The sequence below is a fragment of the Spermophilus citellus genome, assembly GCF_964194105.1.
Source record: "Spermophilus citellus genome assembly, chromosome: X".
NCBI classification, from domain to species: Eukaryota; Metazoa; Chordata; class Mammalia; order Rodentia; family Sciuridae; genus Spermophilus; species Spermophilus citellus.
In genome coordinates, this window is record NC_138190.1 from 135,177,787 (window position 1) to 135,195,089 (window position 17,303).

Sequence of the window (17,303 nt, forward strand, 5' to 3'; positions counted from 1 at the left end):
TTTAAAAAATAAACAACTTAGATACATATATTTAACATAAAAATGTTGGGATGGACTGTAGCTCAGTAGCAAAGCACTTTCTTGCATGTGTGAGGCACTGGGTTCAATCCTTATCACCATATACAAATAAAATAAAGGCATTCTGTCTATCTACAAACCAGAAAATATTTTCTTAAAAGGTTTATTATATAGCTTGATTTTGGTGGGGGTGAGTGGACCAATTTTTGCTTTTTGAGGTGGGGAAGGGAGCTGTGTTTAAGACATCTATGTGTAGCATTTCATTTGGTGTTGGCCAGACAGAGGTACTGTTGTGGACTGACTAGAATCTGGATGGTCACCATGACTCCAGGTTGCTGGCAATCAGACCACAGAGCCTTCCTCTGGACTGCCGAGCATCCCACCTCAAAGGGGACTATTACCCAAGGGCCTTTACATGTATTACAGGTTTCTGAGATGAATCTCATGGGATTCTCAGGGCCAGAATGGAAGTCAAATAAGATAATTACATTTCAAGTTCAAATGAAAAATTTGAATTAATCACTGAGCCTATTTAAACTCTGTCATTAAGCCAAGGTGGCTTTGTTCCTTGGGGTTTTATAGCAAAAACAGAAATACTAAGATCCTAAGATACTGCTGTACCAGGGTACTTGCCCTTAGGCTAGCACCTGAATTTCTAAGAACACGGCAAAGGTTCTATTGAACACCAAAGCTACTTTGGTGTTTGGAATTGCTGGGCTTGTAATCCCAGAGTGATTTCTTGGGCTCTAGATAGCAGAAGGTTTCATACACATTCTCTGATTTTTCTTGTAGCATGTGTTAAAGAACTAAAATGATATCTAAATTTCAGGAACAATCCAGGCAAATTCTCATTCTGGCTACTGGACCTACATGTGAAACACATCCCAGTTCCTGCCATTGTATTAAAAACAGCTTCTACTACTACATTTATTATATAGAACTCTGAAATGAGAGAGCAGAGTTCTACATTTATAGGTCCATTAGTTTCCTTTGTAACCCTTCCGAAATCCATGTAAAGTTGACTGGGGTTGGGAGTGACGGACATAAGACAACACAGAGCTACTTACTCTTCTATTTCTTTTCTTTGGTTCTCTAGTATCATATGTCCATTCCGATTTCCTAAAAATGTGAACCCATACCTATCAAAAACAAAAAAAGAACCTTTGTGTGTCTCTAAGGAACAATTAATTTCCCCTTGTAATGGAGCTATTCATCCTTGTTAATTCTTCTCTCTAACATGATCTCAACCTATAACTGCACTTACCATTCCTGGATCAGTTGATAAAACAGAGCAAGTCAAAGCCCAGTCACAATTATTATAACCAAGGTAAAGACAATTTGTAATTGCAATTCTGCAGCTAACATATTAAGTGACCTTTTAGCCACTTAATCATCTTGAGCCTCCTGGGGAAAACTGGACTGTCAATTATCAAATGTTGTCAAAATTGCTGGCAGCACTTTAAAAATAATATGTGCTGTACAAAAAGTGGACACTGCTATTTGTTATTGGCCAGACACATTATATTGCAAAACATAATGTGAAAATTCAGACTCGTGGCTAGCATACATAAATAATAGGGCAAATTACATCAATGCATCACTATTTTCTATTTGGATGTAACTGGTTATATTTGGGGATTTTTACAAACTTTTAGATAGCACTTAGAGAAGAGGTACACAATATGGTTATCCGAGCAAATGGAAAAAAAACTCAAATTAACTCCTGTAATCCTGTGATTTCACTTTCTTAGGAGAAGTACAAGAGTGCTTACTTTTTAGCTCCTTTCACCAAAGCTATTTCATCTGGTGAGGAGGAGATATAGGTTAATTCAGCTGATTCTGTAGCTCCATCAACAGTATCATTTGTTTTAATTTCTACAGTATGACATAAACACAAAGCACGCAGAAAGAGTTCTTCTCGATTCTGTGGAAAAGCAACAGAAGAATAACTGCATTATTTTGACTTTGATCACTAGGCACTAAGCACATAAAATGTATTAATGTGAGAGAATATTATAACCTCTAGAGAACTGAGTAACAGAAATTATAAATTCCTAGGATTCAAATGAGCTATATATTCCCTCAACTGCTAACAGAATTTCTGGTCCCTAGCCAGTATCCCTAGAGGATGCATAAACACATTCAGGTTATGGTAGTGCCACCTATAATAAGCCACTAACTTCTTAATGGACTAAAGGGAATGCCATATATTTATTGGGTGAGGGGTGGGGGTGTTACTGGGAATTGAATTTGGGGCACTCACCCACTGAGCCACATCCCCAGCCCTAGAGTCTCACTGAGTTGCTTAATTCCTCACTTTTGCTGAGGCTGGCTTTGAACTCACAATCCTCCTGTCTCAGCCTCCCGAGCTGCTGGTATTACAGGCGTGCACCACCAGGCCTGGCTAAGGAATGCCATTTGATACCTAATTCATAATTGAGCAATAGCTCAGGTATAGGGACACTCTGGGTCATTTAATATCTACATACTCCTAGGACCTAAATGATTTGAAGAGATATCATTCTTTGAAGGAGCTCATATTTTAAAAAAATTATAATCAGATAGGCAAATGAAATTTTTACTTAAATGCTACTTCCCATAATTCTCTCTACTTATAAGCTCTACTAATTTATAAATTCTAGTGGTATTAGTAAAACAAGAAATGGCAAAGCCAAAAGAAAAATCAAATGGTTATTCAAAAACTTAAGTTATTTGTCTACTGGAAAATTGTTTCTACTATGCAGGGGGAAGTACATGCTTATATAGATTGAATTCTCAGGTAAAAATGGTAATGCAGAAAATGTCACCTTATCTGCTTTGTCAAAATATGTTAAAGGTCCATCAGTCTGAGATAATCCATCAACTTCCTGAGTTACACCTTTATATTTGTGCCCATCTATGCAGCATTCAATGAATTCCATGCTATTTTCAGTAAGTGTTCCAGTCTTATCTGTAAATACATAATCCACCTAAAAATAAGGACACAAACATATGTTTCTTTAGTGTGATAATTATTTTAAGGTTCTGGGGATTGAACCCAGGGCCTCACACATGCAAGACAAGTGCTCTACCACTGAGCTGTATCCCTAGACCATGAATTTTTTTTAATATTTGTTTTAGTTGTAGATAGATACAATATCTCCATTTATTTATCTTTATGTGATGCTGAGGACTGAACCCAGTGCCTCACATGTGCTAGGCAGGCGCTCTACCACTGAGCCACAACCCCAGCCCCATCCATGAATTTTTAGTTAACTAAAACCTATTAGTTTTTATTTAACTAATAATTTTAGTTATTAAAATTTCATATCTATAGGGGAAAAATCACTTCTAAGACTTCTTGTCAAATGTCAGGAATTACAGAGGCAATCCTATTAAACAAATGAGGAATGAATGTTTTTAAAGACACTGAAATAGTTACATTAACTAAGGTAGACCTACTTAAATGTAGAAGATCAATAAGAAGAAAAACCATGACTTTCTTATCAAACTAAAAACTCTTTAATTTAACTATTTAACTTAACCTGTTTCAATGTATAGAAGCTATATTAATTTTCCAAGGGGGAAACGAAAATATACTAATATACTGAGCATTTACTTTACACACACACATACATACACAAGTGTGTGCACGACACACACACACACACACACACGCACACACACATTCTTTTTCTCTCTTTATGGGCTGGCATGTAAATAACCCATTAGAAAAAAAATTAATAGGAACCAAAAATTAGCTGGATGTAACAAAATTAAATAAAAACTGATGAGTTTTTCCCCCCTGAAAACTAAAATTTTCTGTAAAAACATTGAATATGTATTATATCATATAATACCATAAGAATCACAGAATATAGACTAGAAAAGTAATCTAATTAGGAGACATAATAGGTCAATAGTGATAAAAAAACACTACTGTATTTCTTTCTACACAGTATGCACATTTTTCAGACACTTCTCATAAGTTTCCAAATTTATAAAAAAATTATAAAAACAGTTTATAATAATAGGTTCATGTATAACATAAGCATATTTTAATAAATAATAGGAGAATCAGCTATAAAATAAATTTTCCATTACAATAGACTATTTTAAGCATTTCTATTTTATCTCAGATTTATCTCTTCTATTTATAATATCTGACTTTGAAAACCCACAATTTTATCCTCCTTTTTGGCAATTTATGCTTAAATAGTTAAAATTATGGGCTGACAGGAACAACCATAAGCACAAGATTAAGGTTTTTATTATGTAAGGGAGAAGGAGATGAACTCCAGCAATAGTTGCTTTCTAATTATTTTTCAAAGCTTTTCACAGTTGTAGCACAGGCACAAATATAGCATTCCAATCTTTCCTTTTTTTTCCCCCTGTTACCCAGCCAAGTTTGAATTCTCTCTTTAAATTAATCCAAGTGTTATTATTCATGTACCATTTAGATTTTGCAGTTCAAATGAAATTTTTTGAAGCTTTTTTTCTGATCCAAATTATTAACTTTCATTTTCTCCTGAAGGCTATGCCAGGTTGTTTCACATTCTACAGGTGGATTAGCATTAGCCCATTCAAAATTTCTCATTAGTGTCAAAGGTGATAACTTCGAAATATAAAATACAATTTCTTCACCTACGTAACAGTTTGGGTAGCAGAGGTCTGAAAACACTGACATTCACAGGTAGAGCCAAATAAACTATACCAGAATACATCAATGATCAAACTAGAGCATGTGTTACCTGTACTTGGATGGCTTATTAAAACTCAAGAGTTTTGGGTTCTGTTTTCCAGTTCTGACTTAATAGGTCTGAGTTGGGGCTGGATAATTTGCTCTCCTAAATTCCTAGGTGATATTGATACTATTGGTCCAATGATCAGACTTAACAACCAGTGCCCCATTATATAACATATACTCTGGGAAAGGAAGGGGAAGACCAGATATGATTCTTACACCCCGCCCCCAAAAATATTCTTGCCAGACTTGGTGGTGCACACCAGTAATTCCAGTGTATCAGGAGGCTGATGCAGGGGACTGCAATTCCAAAGCCAGCCTCAGCAACTTAGTGGGGCCCTGTCTCAAAATAAAATATAATAAGAGCTAGGGACAGGTGCAGTGGCACACACCTGTAATCCCAGTCGCTTGGGAAGCTGAGGCAGGAGGATCACAAGTTCAAAGCCAGTCTCAACAACTTAGTAAGGCACTGTCTCAAAAAATAAAAATGAGATGGGATATGACTCAGTGGGTAAGAACCCCTGGTACATCACATCCCCACCTCTACCACCCACAAAAAATAATCTCAGGCCTGAGGATGTAGCTCAGTGGTGGTATACTTGCCTAGCATGCATGAGGCCCTGGCTTTCATTTCCAGCACCAGGAAAAAAATTAAAACAAAACAACAACCAAACAACTCACATTTAAATGAAAGGCTTCCCCTTGGCTGCCTGACTCTCTCCCAAGCAACCTCTTCCTCTTTAAGGACAACTTTGAGCCTGTTGAACAGATTCCCCTATATCAGCAAGTTAAAACTTACCATTTTATGGCTATTGTGAAATGTATACTTGGCCATCTCTCCCCATCTCCATTTTTTCCTGATGCATAGCTACTAAAATACTTGGCATCTCCAGAGTGATAAGACCTTATGTTGTATGATAATGAGATGACTGGTAGCTGGGGGCCCAGCCCATAGATAGCTTATATTCAATAAGAGAAGGACTAAAGAAGTGTCCCCATTAGATCTTCCTTTGTTTTTCTGGTGGATTTGGGGAAGTGGGGAAGGAGGGTATCCTAATTTGACTATGCAATTCTTTTTGGGGGGAGGGTACTGGCATTGAACTCAGGGGTGTTTAACCACTGAGCCACAGCCCCATTTCTATTTCACTAGAAATAAGCAGTGAAACATATGGCAAGTGTTCTTTAAGGTCTTCTTTAAACTACTTTCACAGTGGACGAGAAAGCAAAGGGTTGAAGTTAATTTGTAGAAAATAAACAGGAGGCTAGTTGAAAAATATGTCAATAGAAAAGGATTAATGGGACTAACTCTTGACAGGATCCATTGAGGTTGGTACCAAGCTAGGAATTATGGCTATAGGTGTTTCCACTTGTCTGGGAAGGAAGATTCCTTTGGTAGTGCAGGTGCACTAAACTTCTGACTGGCCACTGACTCCAATTCCCACATTAACATGGGACTGACTGGTAGATGAAGCCTCCCTGAATATGATGGCTGCCATGACAGCTGGAAAGGACCAACTAAATTCAAAAAATGTCTCTGCTCCAATTACCACAGTAATCCTCAGCAAGAGTGAAGTAAGAGTCATCACAATACTAGACCTTAAACTATACTAGAAAGCTACAGTAACAAAAGCAGCATGGTACTGGCACCAATACAGACTTGGAGAACAATGGTACAGAATAGAAGAGACAGATACAAACCCACATAAATACAGTCACCTCATACTAGACAAAGGTGCCAAAAACATATATTGGAGAAAAAAATAGCCTCTTTAACAAATGGTGCTGGGAAAACTGGAAATCCATATGCAACCAAATGAAAATAAGCCCCTATCTCTCACCATGCACAAAACCCAACTCAAAGTGGATCAAGGACCTAGGAATTAAACCAGAGACTCTGCGTCTAATAGAAAAAAAGTAGGCCCAAATCTTCATCATGTCAGATTAGGCCCCAACTTCCTCAATAAGACTACTAAAGTGCAAGAAATAAAATCAAGGATCAATAAATGGGATGGATTCAAACTAAAAAGCTTCTTATCAGCAAAAGAAACATCAATGAGGTGAAGAGAGAGCCCACATTTTGGGAACAAACTTTTGCCACATGCACGTCAGATAAAGCACTAATCTCCATGATATTAAAGAACTCAAAAAACTTAACATAAAAAAAAAAAAAAAACCAAACAACCCAATCAACAAATGGGCCAAGGAACTGAACAACTTCTCAGAAGATGATATACAGCCAATCAACAAATATATGAAAAAATGTTCAATATCTCTAATAATTAGAGAATGCAAATCAAAACTACTCTAAGATTTGACCTCACTCCAGTCAGAATGGCAGCTATTAAGAATACAACAATAAGTGTTGGTGAGGATGTGGGGGGAAAAGGCACACTCATATATTGCTAGTGGAACTGCAAATTGGTGCAACCAATATGGAAAGCAGTATATAGATTCCTTGGAAAACCTGGAATGGAACCACCATTTCATCCAGCTATCCCACTCCTCAGTCTATACCCAAAGGACTTAAAATCAACATACTATAGTAATGCAGCCACATCAATGTTTATAGCAGCACAATCACAATAGCTAAACTGTGGAAGCAACCTAGATGCCCTTCAATAAAGAAGGATAAAGAAATGGATAAACAAATCATGGTACATAAACACAATGAAATATTACTCAGCATTACAAGAGAATAAAATTATGGTATTTGCAGGTAAATGGATGGAGTTGGAGAATATCATGCTAAGTAAGCCAATCCCCCCAAACCAAATGCCAAATGTTCTCTCTGATAAGTGGATGCTGACCCATAAATGGGGAGCTCAGAGGAAGATTCACTCTCTCCCTTTAGTGTGTTCTCTGCTTGAGCCTTACTTATCTTCTACTTTATTTTCACCTCACTTCTAACTCAACTGTTGCTTATAATAAAGTTGTCTTGCATGGCTTTTGGTGTTTGGCTTAAATTTTTCTTTCATTAGAATTAAAAAACTAAGGTTTGGAGTTTTAACTCCCTGCTTTCCTGTGACACCCAGTCCTTTTTATTTTTTGAGACAGGGCCTAAGTTACTGAGGCTGGCCTTGAACCTATGATCTTCCTGCCTCAGCCTCCCTAGTATCTGGGATTACAGGTTATGTGCCATCATATCCTGTGCATGACTATGTAATTCTTGCCAAGGGAAAAGTATGCTGGTGTAACAACTATACTGCTTTCCCTTTTTCCTCAGATCACTTCAACTTTTCTTCTTCTTCTTTTATTTTTCCCTCTACCTAATGCAGTGGTCATAGGACCAGGGATACAACTGTAAGTGCTGGAAGCAGGGATGATCCCTAACCAAGAAACTGTTAACTCTTTTTTTTTTTATTACAATGCTGGGAGTAGAACCCAGGGCCTCAAATATTCTAGGCAAGTATTCTATACCTGAGCTATATGCTTAGCCAGTAACTATGTTTTTATAAACCCTCTATCAGAATTCCTAAGGCCCTGATGGGTATGGGTTATACCTTCACCTCATCTAGCAAAAACAAGGTTAACAGTGAATGCAGCAATATTATCTGGGGATGCAAACATCCCACTAGTACTTTTTATAACTCTACCCTGTCTGCATGGCAGTGGACTGAGTGGGGGGTGGTTCCTGCTAGATTAACACAGCCACAAGACTAGGAGAGGATATACAGAAGAAGGCTAGTCTCATAATTTTTTCAAGATGGACTGAAACCATTTGGTTGTATAAGATTGGTGTCTAATCATAAAAGACCCTACTATTTTCGAACAAAGCTGAATAATTTATTTGGTTCTCACATCAAACACTGTCCTAACATATCTTTTTATTCATTTTTTTTAATACCAGAACCTAATTTTCCCTCCTGGTACTGGGGATTGAATCCAGGGCACTTAACCACTGAGCCACACACATCTATTTTATATATATATTGGAAACAGGGTCTCATTAAGTTGCTTAAGGCTTTGCTAGTTGCTGAGACTGGCTTTAAACTCGAGATCCTCCTGTCTCAGCCTCCAAAGTAACTGGGATTTCAGGCGTGCACTACATACCCTGCCAGTAGGTCACTTTTTAAAGAGGTTAAGCAAATATTTGACATGACATTGGTGGGAATGAACTGATACTGCCTTTAGTAACATAAAAAAGCCCTATAGATATTAAATTATGACTTATCAAGGAAGAAACTGGTTACACTTAATTTTGTGTATACCGGTATACACAAAATGCTAAATTGTCTAAGAAACTATTCAAAGACTTCTCTGCATTTTCATTCAGGTAGTTTCTACACAAACAAGCTAATAATGATGGCAAGTTGTTTAAGACACTGGGTATGATCTGCTATTGAATTAATGATTTGATTAAAAGATAATCACACCCAGACACGCAGGGTCTGGTGGGCAAAGGAGTGGACACTGAAACAAAAACCATAGCTCCTTTTCACAAGCCCTACTTTACTATTTACAGTCTTAATAGAGTCTATATGGTAATATAGAATCTGCTGAAGTAGAGATCTGAAAGAGATGAGTCACATCAAGGAAAACCTGGTCTGGAAATGCTGTCTGTCTCTGCAGAGCATTGAGTGTCACACATAGAATGGTGGCTAGTCTGTTTGCAATAGTTACTAGAGGCTAGCCCCAGGCTACTTATGCTCACCCTTGGTAGGTGAATTCACACAATGAGGCACCGAATAGAGAACAGGAACATTTACTCAGCATCTAGGATGAACCACTAAATTAATTGTCAGGGGAAAAGGATCATCAGAGGTGGCATGTATACTCAAAAATATTTTCATGCAATAAGCCTTCAGACTGATGCCTTTTATCAAGAGCAGAGTACTTTTATTCAGATAGCTCTGTCCATGGATGAAAATTTGTACCTTAAAAAGGTTAGGGTCAGCTATGGAAGTTCAACTCATGAACAAAAAAATCTTCTAGGAACAACAAGAGAAAAGCCATCGGTTCTTTCAATTTTTGTCTTATTCTTAGTGCTTCAGTGTCTATATGGAATACAGGTTCTAAGGTCTGGCTTACTAGTGTTCTGAAGTCAGATCTAAACAAAATATTATCTGGAGAGTCCTTAGTTATTAAAAGGGTACTCTGGTTAGGCAAAGATTGTGTCAAAAGCAGAAATAGAGAGTGCGGGTAGTGGGAGGGCTAAATTCAGGGCAAGGGAATTTTAAGGTATTACATGCAAATCAGCCCCATTTAAAACAAGTGTGAGGCACTGTTCCAGCCCACAGTTTCATTAATCGAGTTTGCATTTCCCAATCACAGAAATGACATTTCCACATCCTTGACATTCTAAATATCATGAGAATTAAATGCATGCCAGAAAATTCCCTCAGCCTGTGATGATCATTACATGATACACTGTAAATTCAGACAAAAGGGGGAGAGTATTTCAATATTAATGAGCAAAGCAACTAAGAGGTCATTACTTGGAATTACAGTTAGACAGCATCACAACAGAAAATAAATGCACCTGGGTTAGAAACGAGGCCACTGACTTGGCTATATTGGTATATGAAGCAGAAAGCATTTTAAGGAGTACATGCCTTCACATTTTCCCTTCATTTAAATTCACATACCACAATAATTAACTCTGCTTTCTAGGTCTATATTCCTTCGGATCAGAAAATACCAAGAAAAGGTCAATAGCACAACTCCAGTCAATTTTGTTTATTGAACAACATGCATTTATAAAACAGCTATATTTACTACTCTGTATTGTATCCATAAATGATTATAGATAGTAATGAAGACTGTATGTTTCCTATTCTAAAGCAATAACTTAGTAATCTAACAACATCACTTGGTGAATTTTAAAAAGAATTTCTGGGGCTGGGATTGTGGCCCAGCAGTAGAACGCTCGACTAGCACAGGCGGGACCAGGGTTCGATCTTCAGCACCACATAAAAATAAAGGCAATGTGTTGTGTCCATCTACACCTAAAAAAATAAATATAAAAAAAGAATTTCTGCAACATTCTAATTTAATATATAAATTGCATCCTTCTCAAAAATGCCAGCAAAAGAACTGATGCTATGGTGATGAAAACACTGCTTACCTTTATTACATGCCTGCATAAAAGAACTTTTAATCACATTTCTAAATATGAAATGGGGACATATATTGATAATCTATACTATACACACACGAAAAAAAGGAATTACACTACATTAACTTGTTGTAAGCAAAAATGTGTTCTAACCTGACCAAGTTCTTCATTAAGGTCTGATGTGTTAACCAAGGCTCCTTCGTTAATTTCTTCATCATAAAAGTCTTTATCCCATGAAATGAAGAAGGAACCCAAGAATTTCTGCATTTCTACTGTGACATACATGGAGACAGGGATGATAAAGTTGAATAGGACCATAAATGATAGGAAGTCGGTGAACATTTTCAGAACCTAATAAAAGAGACCATTAATGCTAGTTAGATGCACAGCTCCATCAGATGAATATAAAGTAAACAGTTGACTTTCTTTTTATCAGTCAATGCTGAAAGCATTGCTCTTGCTCTAGAGAAACTTACCAAAGATACTACATCATTGTAGTCAAAATTATCACAATGTGAAAACATTTAGGAACATTTTCAATTTTATCATTGTTGTTCAGGGTATATACCTTCATTTTTAAAATATTGTTTTAGTTGTATATGGACATAATAACTTTATTTTATTTATTTGTTCTTTTATGTGGTGCTAAGGATTGAACCCAGTGACTCAGGTGTGATAGGCAAGTGCTCTACAGCAACAACCCCAGCCCCAGTACCTTCTATATTTACACTTTTTTCACTTTCTTAAGTCCTCTGCTCCCTTCATCCCTTCATTTACATACAAATATCCATTATGCTATCATATCTCACAAGCTCACATTGTATTAAAATGCCAGCATTTCTTGCCAGTTTACTTCAAAATCTTAACTAAAGAGCTCAAATCAAGCATAGACGCCAGGTGCAGTGACACACTTCAGGGACTCAAGAGGCTGAGGTAGAGGCAGGAAGAGTGCAAAGTCTGAGATCAGCACGGGCAACTTTGTAAGACCTTGTCTCCAAATAAAAGGTAAAAAGGGATAGGGACATAACTCAGTGGTAGAGTGTCCCTGGGTTCAATCTCCAGTAATGTAAAAACAAAAGTAAAAATCATGGATGCTTTATGTAAAATTTTAAAAAAATTAAAACTTAAATATTTAATGGTATAGGGCTATAACCAAAAAGAAAACATAGAAGCTAACAAAGGTATCATTTCTCTGACTAGTATTTCCATAAAGGATGAATGGTTACAAAATCCTTGAGCTACAATTTTCAGTGGAAAACAAGTTACCTTTAAAGTCTCCCGTTCTTTCTGAGTCTTTTGGTTATACCAAGGTTCATCATTATATGGGGTACTCTGCCATACATACTTTAGAGTAGTGCATACTGCAGCTTTGGTCAATAAGATAAATAAATAAACCATCAAGAAGGCATTAATAGATCTGAAAAAATAAGAGTATGGGTTTTAAAACTATCTAATTAAGACATCAAATATAAATTAAACTGTTCAGTTATCTAACATTTCTCTGTGAATGATATTCAAACACAACACAAGCTTTTACATATGAAACTCAGTTATCATAGCTGCAGCACTGCTATAGAGTGACAAAACTTAAAAGCTAGCCCTGAACTATTTATTATTATCACCAGTGTTGCCCCAATCAATAGCTGGCTAGATTAACACACTTTTAGTAAGGTTCTTATAAAGGAATAGGAGATGATGGAGACACACATAATTACCTATTCAACCCATAAAGAGTAGCTTGTCTCCATGTCCCTAAATTCTAAATATTTGGAACTGAGGGCAGGTAGCCATGTGAAATCCTCAAGTTCAGTATATATTCTTTCTCAGCATAGTTTGAAAGTACAGCTCTGGAGAAGGTGCCATTGAGATACTGGATATCCATGCCCATGATAGAGAGGTCTCTGTCAGTTGTACCTGGCTTGAAGATCTACTTGATACCATTTGCTAGGAGATTATTATCTATATTGTAGAACCAACATGAACACAGCAATGAGACACCTCCAAACCACTAACTACAATAATGAAAGGAAATGAATTTATTATTCAAGTAAATTCTACCTTTAATAGCTATGTAAGCTTAGGTAAGTCACTTATCCTCTTAAAGACCATTTTCTGGTCTGTAAAGTGGAGAAGCTAATACAAATTACTTTTTAAGGAGTTCTTCAGCAGATTAAATAAAATCTGACATATAAACTATTAAGGATAGTTTCTGGAAAATAAACACTCAAAATGCTAGCTGCTATTATAACTGAAATATTTTTTTGTTATACTAGTTTGGAATTACTGAGGAAGTAACTATGTCAATCAATAATGACTAAAGAAATCATGGTGCACACTAACTTTTCAACAGCAGAACGTTTTTGAGATTTCCCTTGGTAGTTCAAAGCCATTTTGGTTTCCATCCCAGTGTAAACAGCAACTCCTAAGGAAAGAAAAGTAGGTTATTATAACTGAATTTATCAACCAACTTCCTACCCCTTGGTTCTATAAATTTTCAAGTCTATAAATGTAAAAATCCTAAGTCCTATTCTACTTACTAGTTAATACATTATTTGATATAATTTTAATTCTGTAAATTATGTATCATATTTCATGTTTGTTTATCATCTTGTAAATTCCCAACACATAAATATAGCTGATAATAAATACAACATCTGCCATGTTCATTTTTAAACATGGACTATTTATTCACAGGCCTTATATAACTTATTTCTGGTAAGTATATTTTAAAAATTGTTTACCATATATCTTCTTGGTATTTTTTAGTGTAGCTCCTTTCAGCAAGAGATTTTCAGGTCCCAAAGACCTAAACAAAAAAAATGAACACAGCTTATTAAAAAAAATGCATGGCATCATCAACTGTGAGGACAGATTTTGCCCTGACACATATCCATCTCCAAGGGTTTCCGGATGTATCTGTCTACTTCTACCATATGTTTACTCCCCAGGACAAGCTGAAAGATCCCTCCCTCTGAAGTGACTTGAGGGAACAGCACAGATGGAAGCACAGCACAGGAGTAGCTAGCAACACGCAGAGGTAAAGAAATGCACAAAGGGATCAAGTGATTATGAGTCACAGATAGCAAGACAAAAACAGGACAGAGTAACAGACAGTGAGGAACAGAAACAGAGGGTCACGAATAAAATACTGTGAAGACAAACTCAAGGTGAGAAAAACACTGGCATCTTTGTAGAGAGTAATTACCCACCATTTGCAATATCACCCTTCATTTCCTTAAGTCTCTTTTAAGCATGACTAAAATGGCCAAGTGGAAAAGTTGAGGTAATTAACTGGGTGACAGAAGAGGAATAAAATCAACTTCCTTTTTATGAATTGGCTCATTATAAATTACTGGCCTATCATTTTACTTAGGTCCAAGTAATTCACTCTATGTTTTATATACTGCATAGTTCTTCAATTACTCTCCTTTAAACCACTGTTCGCCATGTGTATTTCCCACCTTGTCAGCCACTATATAACCAAGTACAATAAACACAGAGCCTAGAACAGGTCTAGGAATATTAGTCAAAGGATATAGAGGTCTGCTGTTTTGGAAATCCTAAGCATTAATTTTCAACAATCCCCTACCTCTATACACAGAGACCCCACAACTCTGCCAATCAGAAGGCTAGTTAATTGTTTATTTTTATATCCTTTTCTATTAAGAAAGGTAGTTAACTATTTTAGTAAGTTTAAAAAGAAATATATCTCCCCTCCCATAAGAACAGGTTAAAGGAATAACAAACTAACCTGGCAACAGCCTCAAGACTATTACTATAGATATTGATTCGTCCAACAAACCTGTAAAAGAACATAATAACAAGTGTATTTTCTATGTCCAGGTGAAATCCAAATACCACCAATATGGAAATAAATCAAAATACAAATAATGCAAAAGATAAGATTCTGAATAAATGACAAAATCCTATTATATTTCTGAGGGAAAAGTTATATTGAATCAAAAGATGTACAGCATTTTAATCTAATCTCTAAAATAATATTATGGATTGTAAGAAAGTAAACAAAGATTCTAAATTGATTTTCAAGCTCTATTTGGCACTATGCATGCACAGGATATCTCTCTTCTTTAATGCCTTTATATAAATAATGTGACTTCTATTTTAGATTCATGTGAAGAAAGGTATCTGGTGCTAAAACATAACTTTCAAAATCATTAGTCAGTAGTTCTTACACAGGAGCATGCCATCAAAATCACTGGAGGGTTCACCAGATGTGGTGATCTCACCACACATCTCATCAGGTGTGGTAGTGCATGACTGTAATTCCAGCAACTTGGGAGGCTACAGCAGAAGGATCACAAGTTCAAAGCCAATCCCAGCAACTTAGCAAGGCCCTAAGCAACTTAGAGAGACCCTGACACAAAAACAAAACAAAACAAAAACAAACATCTTTGGGCCCCCATATTTGAGCTCCTAATTCAAGATCCTAGGTGATGCTGATGCTGCTGGTCCCAGGACCATCTTCTGAACCATGGCAGTAGTCTTAGACAATGAATACTTGATTGCAACCTTGGAAATGTCCAGCCTGCATCTTGTAGCTGATCTCAATTCTGAGCTTCAGCCAATCATTTAATATACTGGACACATGGTAATCTGCATTTCTGCCAAATTTGGTAAAAATGCCCAATTTCTCCTTAATAAGAGTGTTTTACTGTGTATTATTTTTATTTTTAATAAATGTACTTTACCTTTCAAAAAAAGTATTTTGTAATTTCCAATATAAACATTGTTTTCTTTATAGAACAAGAGAAATACTTTATATTACTATAAAATATGAAAATCTGTTCCTTCATTCATAGTATATTAATTATGCCAGTACTGCACTAGGTGCTAAGTGAAAAAGACATACTCCATTGTTTTAATAAAGATAAAGGAACAATCAAATATATGCAAGTGATTATTACCAAGAGATCTAATTTTGTCTAGGGAAATTAGGAATAATCTTATCTACCCTAAAATTCTCTTTCATATTTAAAGCAACTTTTCAGTTTCTCAATAAATATACAAGAGTATATATATATATATATATATATCTAACTTATAGGCAGAGTAAGTCACTCCCTTTTCTGTGATTCCATGGATTTTGGATTATATCTATTATTACACTGTAAGCTTAGCTTTACTATTTTATCTACTTTGCTCATTGTGAGTTCCTTGAAGATGGAGAATAGCTGTTTTACTTTTGGCTCTAGTTCTTACTCTCAAGGTGAATATAGAAGATAGGAAAGGAAGGAGGACAGAAGAAATAATGGGAAGGAGGGAGGGCAGTATTCTCACAGTAGGATATACTTTGTTTTCCTCCTATTAGGTGTCAATATAAAGTATATTCAACCATATGGTCCCCATTTTAAACAGTGTGCACTAACAAAGTGGATGGCCTAGGTAATGGATACCATGTGTAATAGAATGACATTAATTGGACAATGTGGGGATAAAAACTGTTACTATAGCCTCATTAGCAACATGCTCTAATCAACCCAACTAACCAGTCTTAAAATCAAATATCAAATTTTTAAAATCTACAATAACTGTTAACCAGCAAATCTATTCCAGAGAGCCTAAGTAGAAAAACAGAAGAAATTATACCATTTTACTATTCCTTCAACTTAACTGTTCACTGTGATCAAGAAATAGCATATTTGCAATCCTCAGTTCATTGTGATCACTTCAAGAAAAGACAGAGTGCCTACTAATTGCATGGCCCAATATTGTCTTCTCTTTTTAACAGTGGATGGCATGTAAAAAAGGGTTTTATTTCTATTTTAATTAACACTGGGAACTCCATTAGTCTGACAGATTAGCCCTTTGGGATAACATCATTTAAAATTTTGATAGATGGTCATGTTTACAAATAACAAAAATAAACAAAAGAAAAAACATAGGATGCCCGGGCTCACAATAATTTATCTTAGGCTGGTAGTGAACAAGGCTGATTTAATTCATTTTCCTTCCAGAAGGAAGAACAGCTCATAAAAACATACATGAGAGTAGGCTGGCAAGTGGTGGGCGTTTCTTTGCAATACGGATGGTGAAAAGCATCAGAGCTAAGAGGTAGCAGTATGGAGAGACCAGGTGATTCTTACTTGTACAGGTCAGGTTGAGGCTGTTCACATTCAATTGCTGCTCGGAGGCTATCAATGGACTCTGCTGTACACATTGCAATGGTATCCCGCACGGCATAATGGGTCTAGATGAAAGCAGGGGAATAAAGCAAATTTAAAAAAAAAAAAAGTGTTTCTTTTCATTATCCTACACAACTGTGTTCCAGAAATGGTATGTTTTAGTAAGAGGCTTTGGCAAAATATTACAAATATTGATGCACATTTCCCACCAAATAAATTGTATGGTATTAATCTTAAAATATACCATAAATAATTTAAAAAATAACCCTGCTATAAAGGGATTTCGAAGATAATAGAAAAAAGCAACTAAAAGTTCTTCTTGATATTGACGTCAAGAGCATTCCATTTGCAGCAGGCATATAAT

The 17,303-nt window shown here is 36.1% G+C and overlaps 1 protein-coding gene across 7 annotated transcripts in view; it reads right to left on the minus strand.

Moving 5' to 3' along the window:
- ATP11C (ATPase phospholipid transporting 11C (ATP11C blood group)) overlaps positions 1–17,303 on the minus strand; it is a 189,413-nt gene that overhangs the window by 54,966 nt on the left and 117,144 nt on the right. For all 7 annotated transcript variants that reach the window (XR_014020068.1, XM_081277597.1, XM_081277595.1 and 4 more), the window contains 9 exons: positions 16,901–17,004; positions 14,548–14,598; positions 13,538–13,602; positions 13,137–13,218; positions 12,063–12,213; positions 10,950–11,147; positions 2,826–2,987; positions 1,791–1,942; positions 1,086–1,157 (listed from right to left, as the gene is read on the minus strand). Coding sequence is in view for 6 of the 7 variants with exons in the window: in XM_081277597.1 (XP_081133723.1) it covers positions 1,086–1,157; positions 1,791–1,942; positions 2,826–2,987; positions 10,950–11,147; positions 12,063–12,213; positions 13,137–13,218; positions 13,538–13,602; positions 14,548–14,598; positions 16,901–17,004 (1,037 nt within the window). In the remaining variant the exon portion in view is untranslated. The remainder of the gene's footprint in view (positions 1–1,085; positions 1,158–1,790; positions 1,943–2,825; positions 2,988–10,949; positions 11,148–12,062; positions 12,214–13,136; positions 13,219–13,537; positions 13,603–14,547; positions 14,599–16,900; positions 17,005–17,303) is intronic.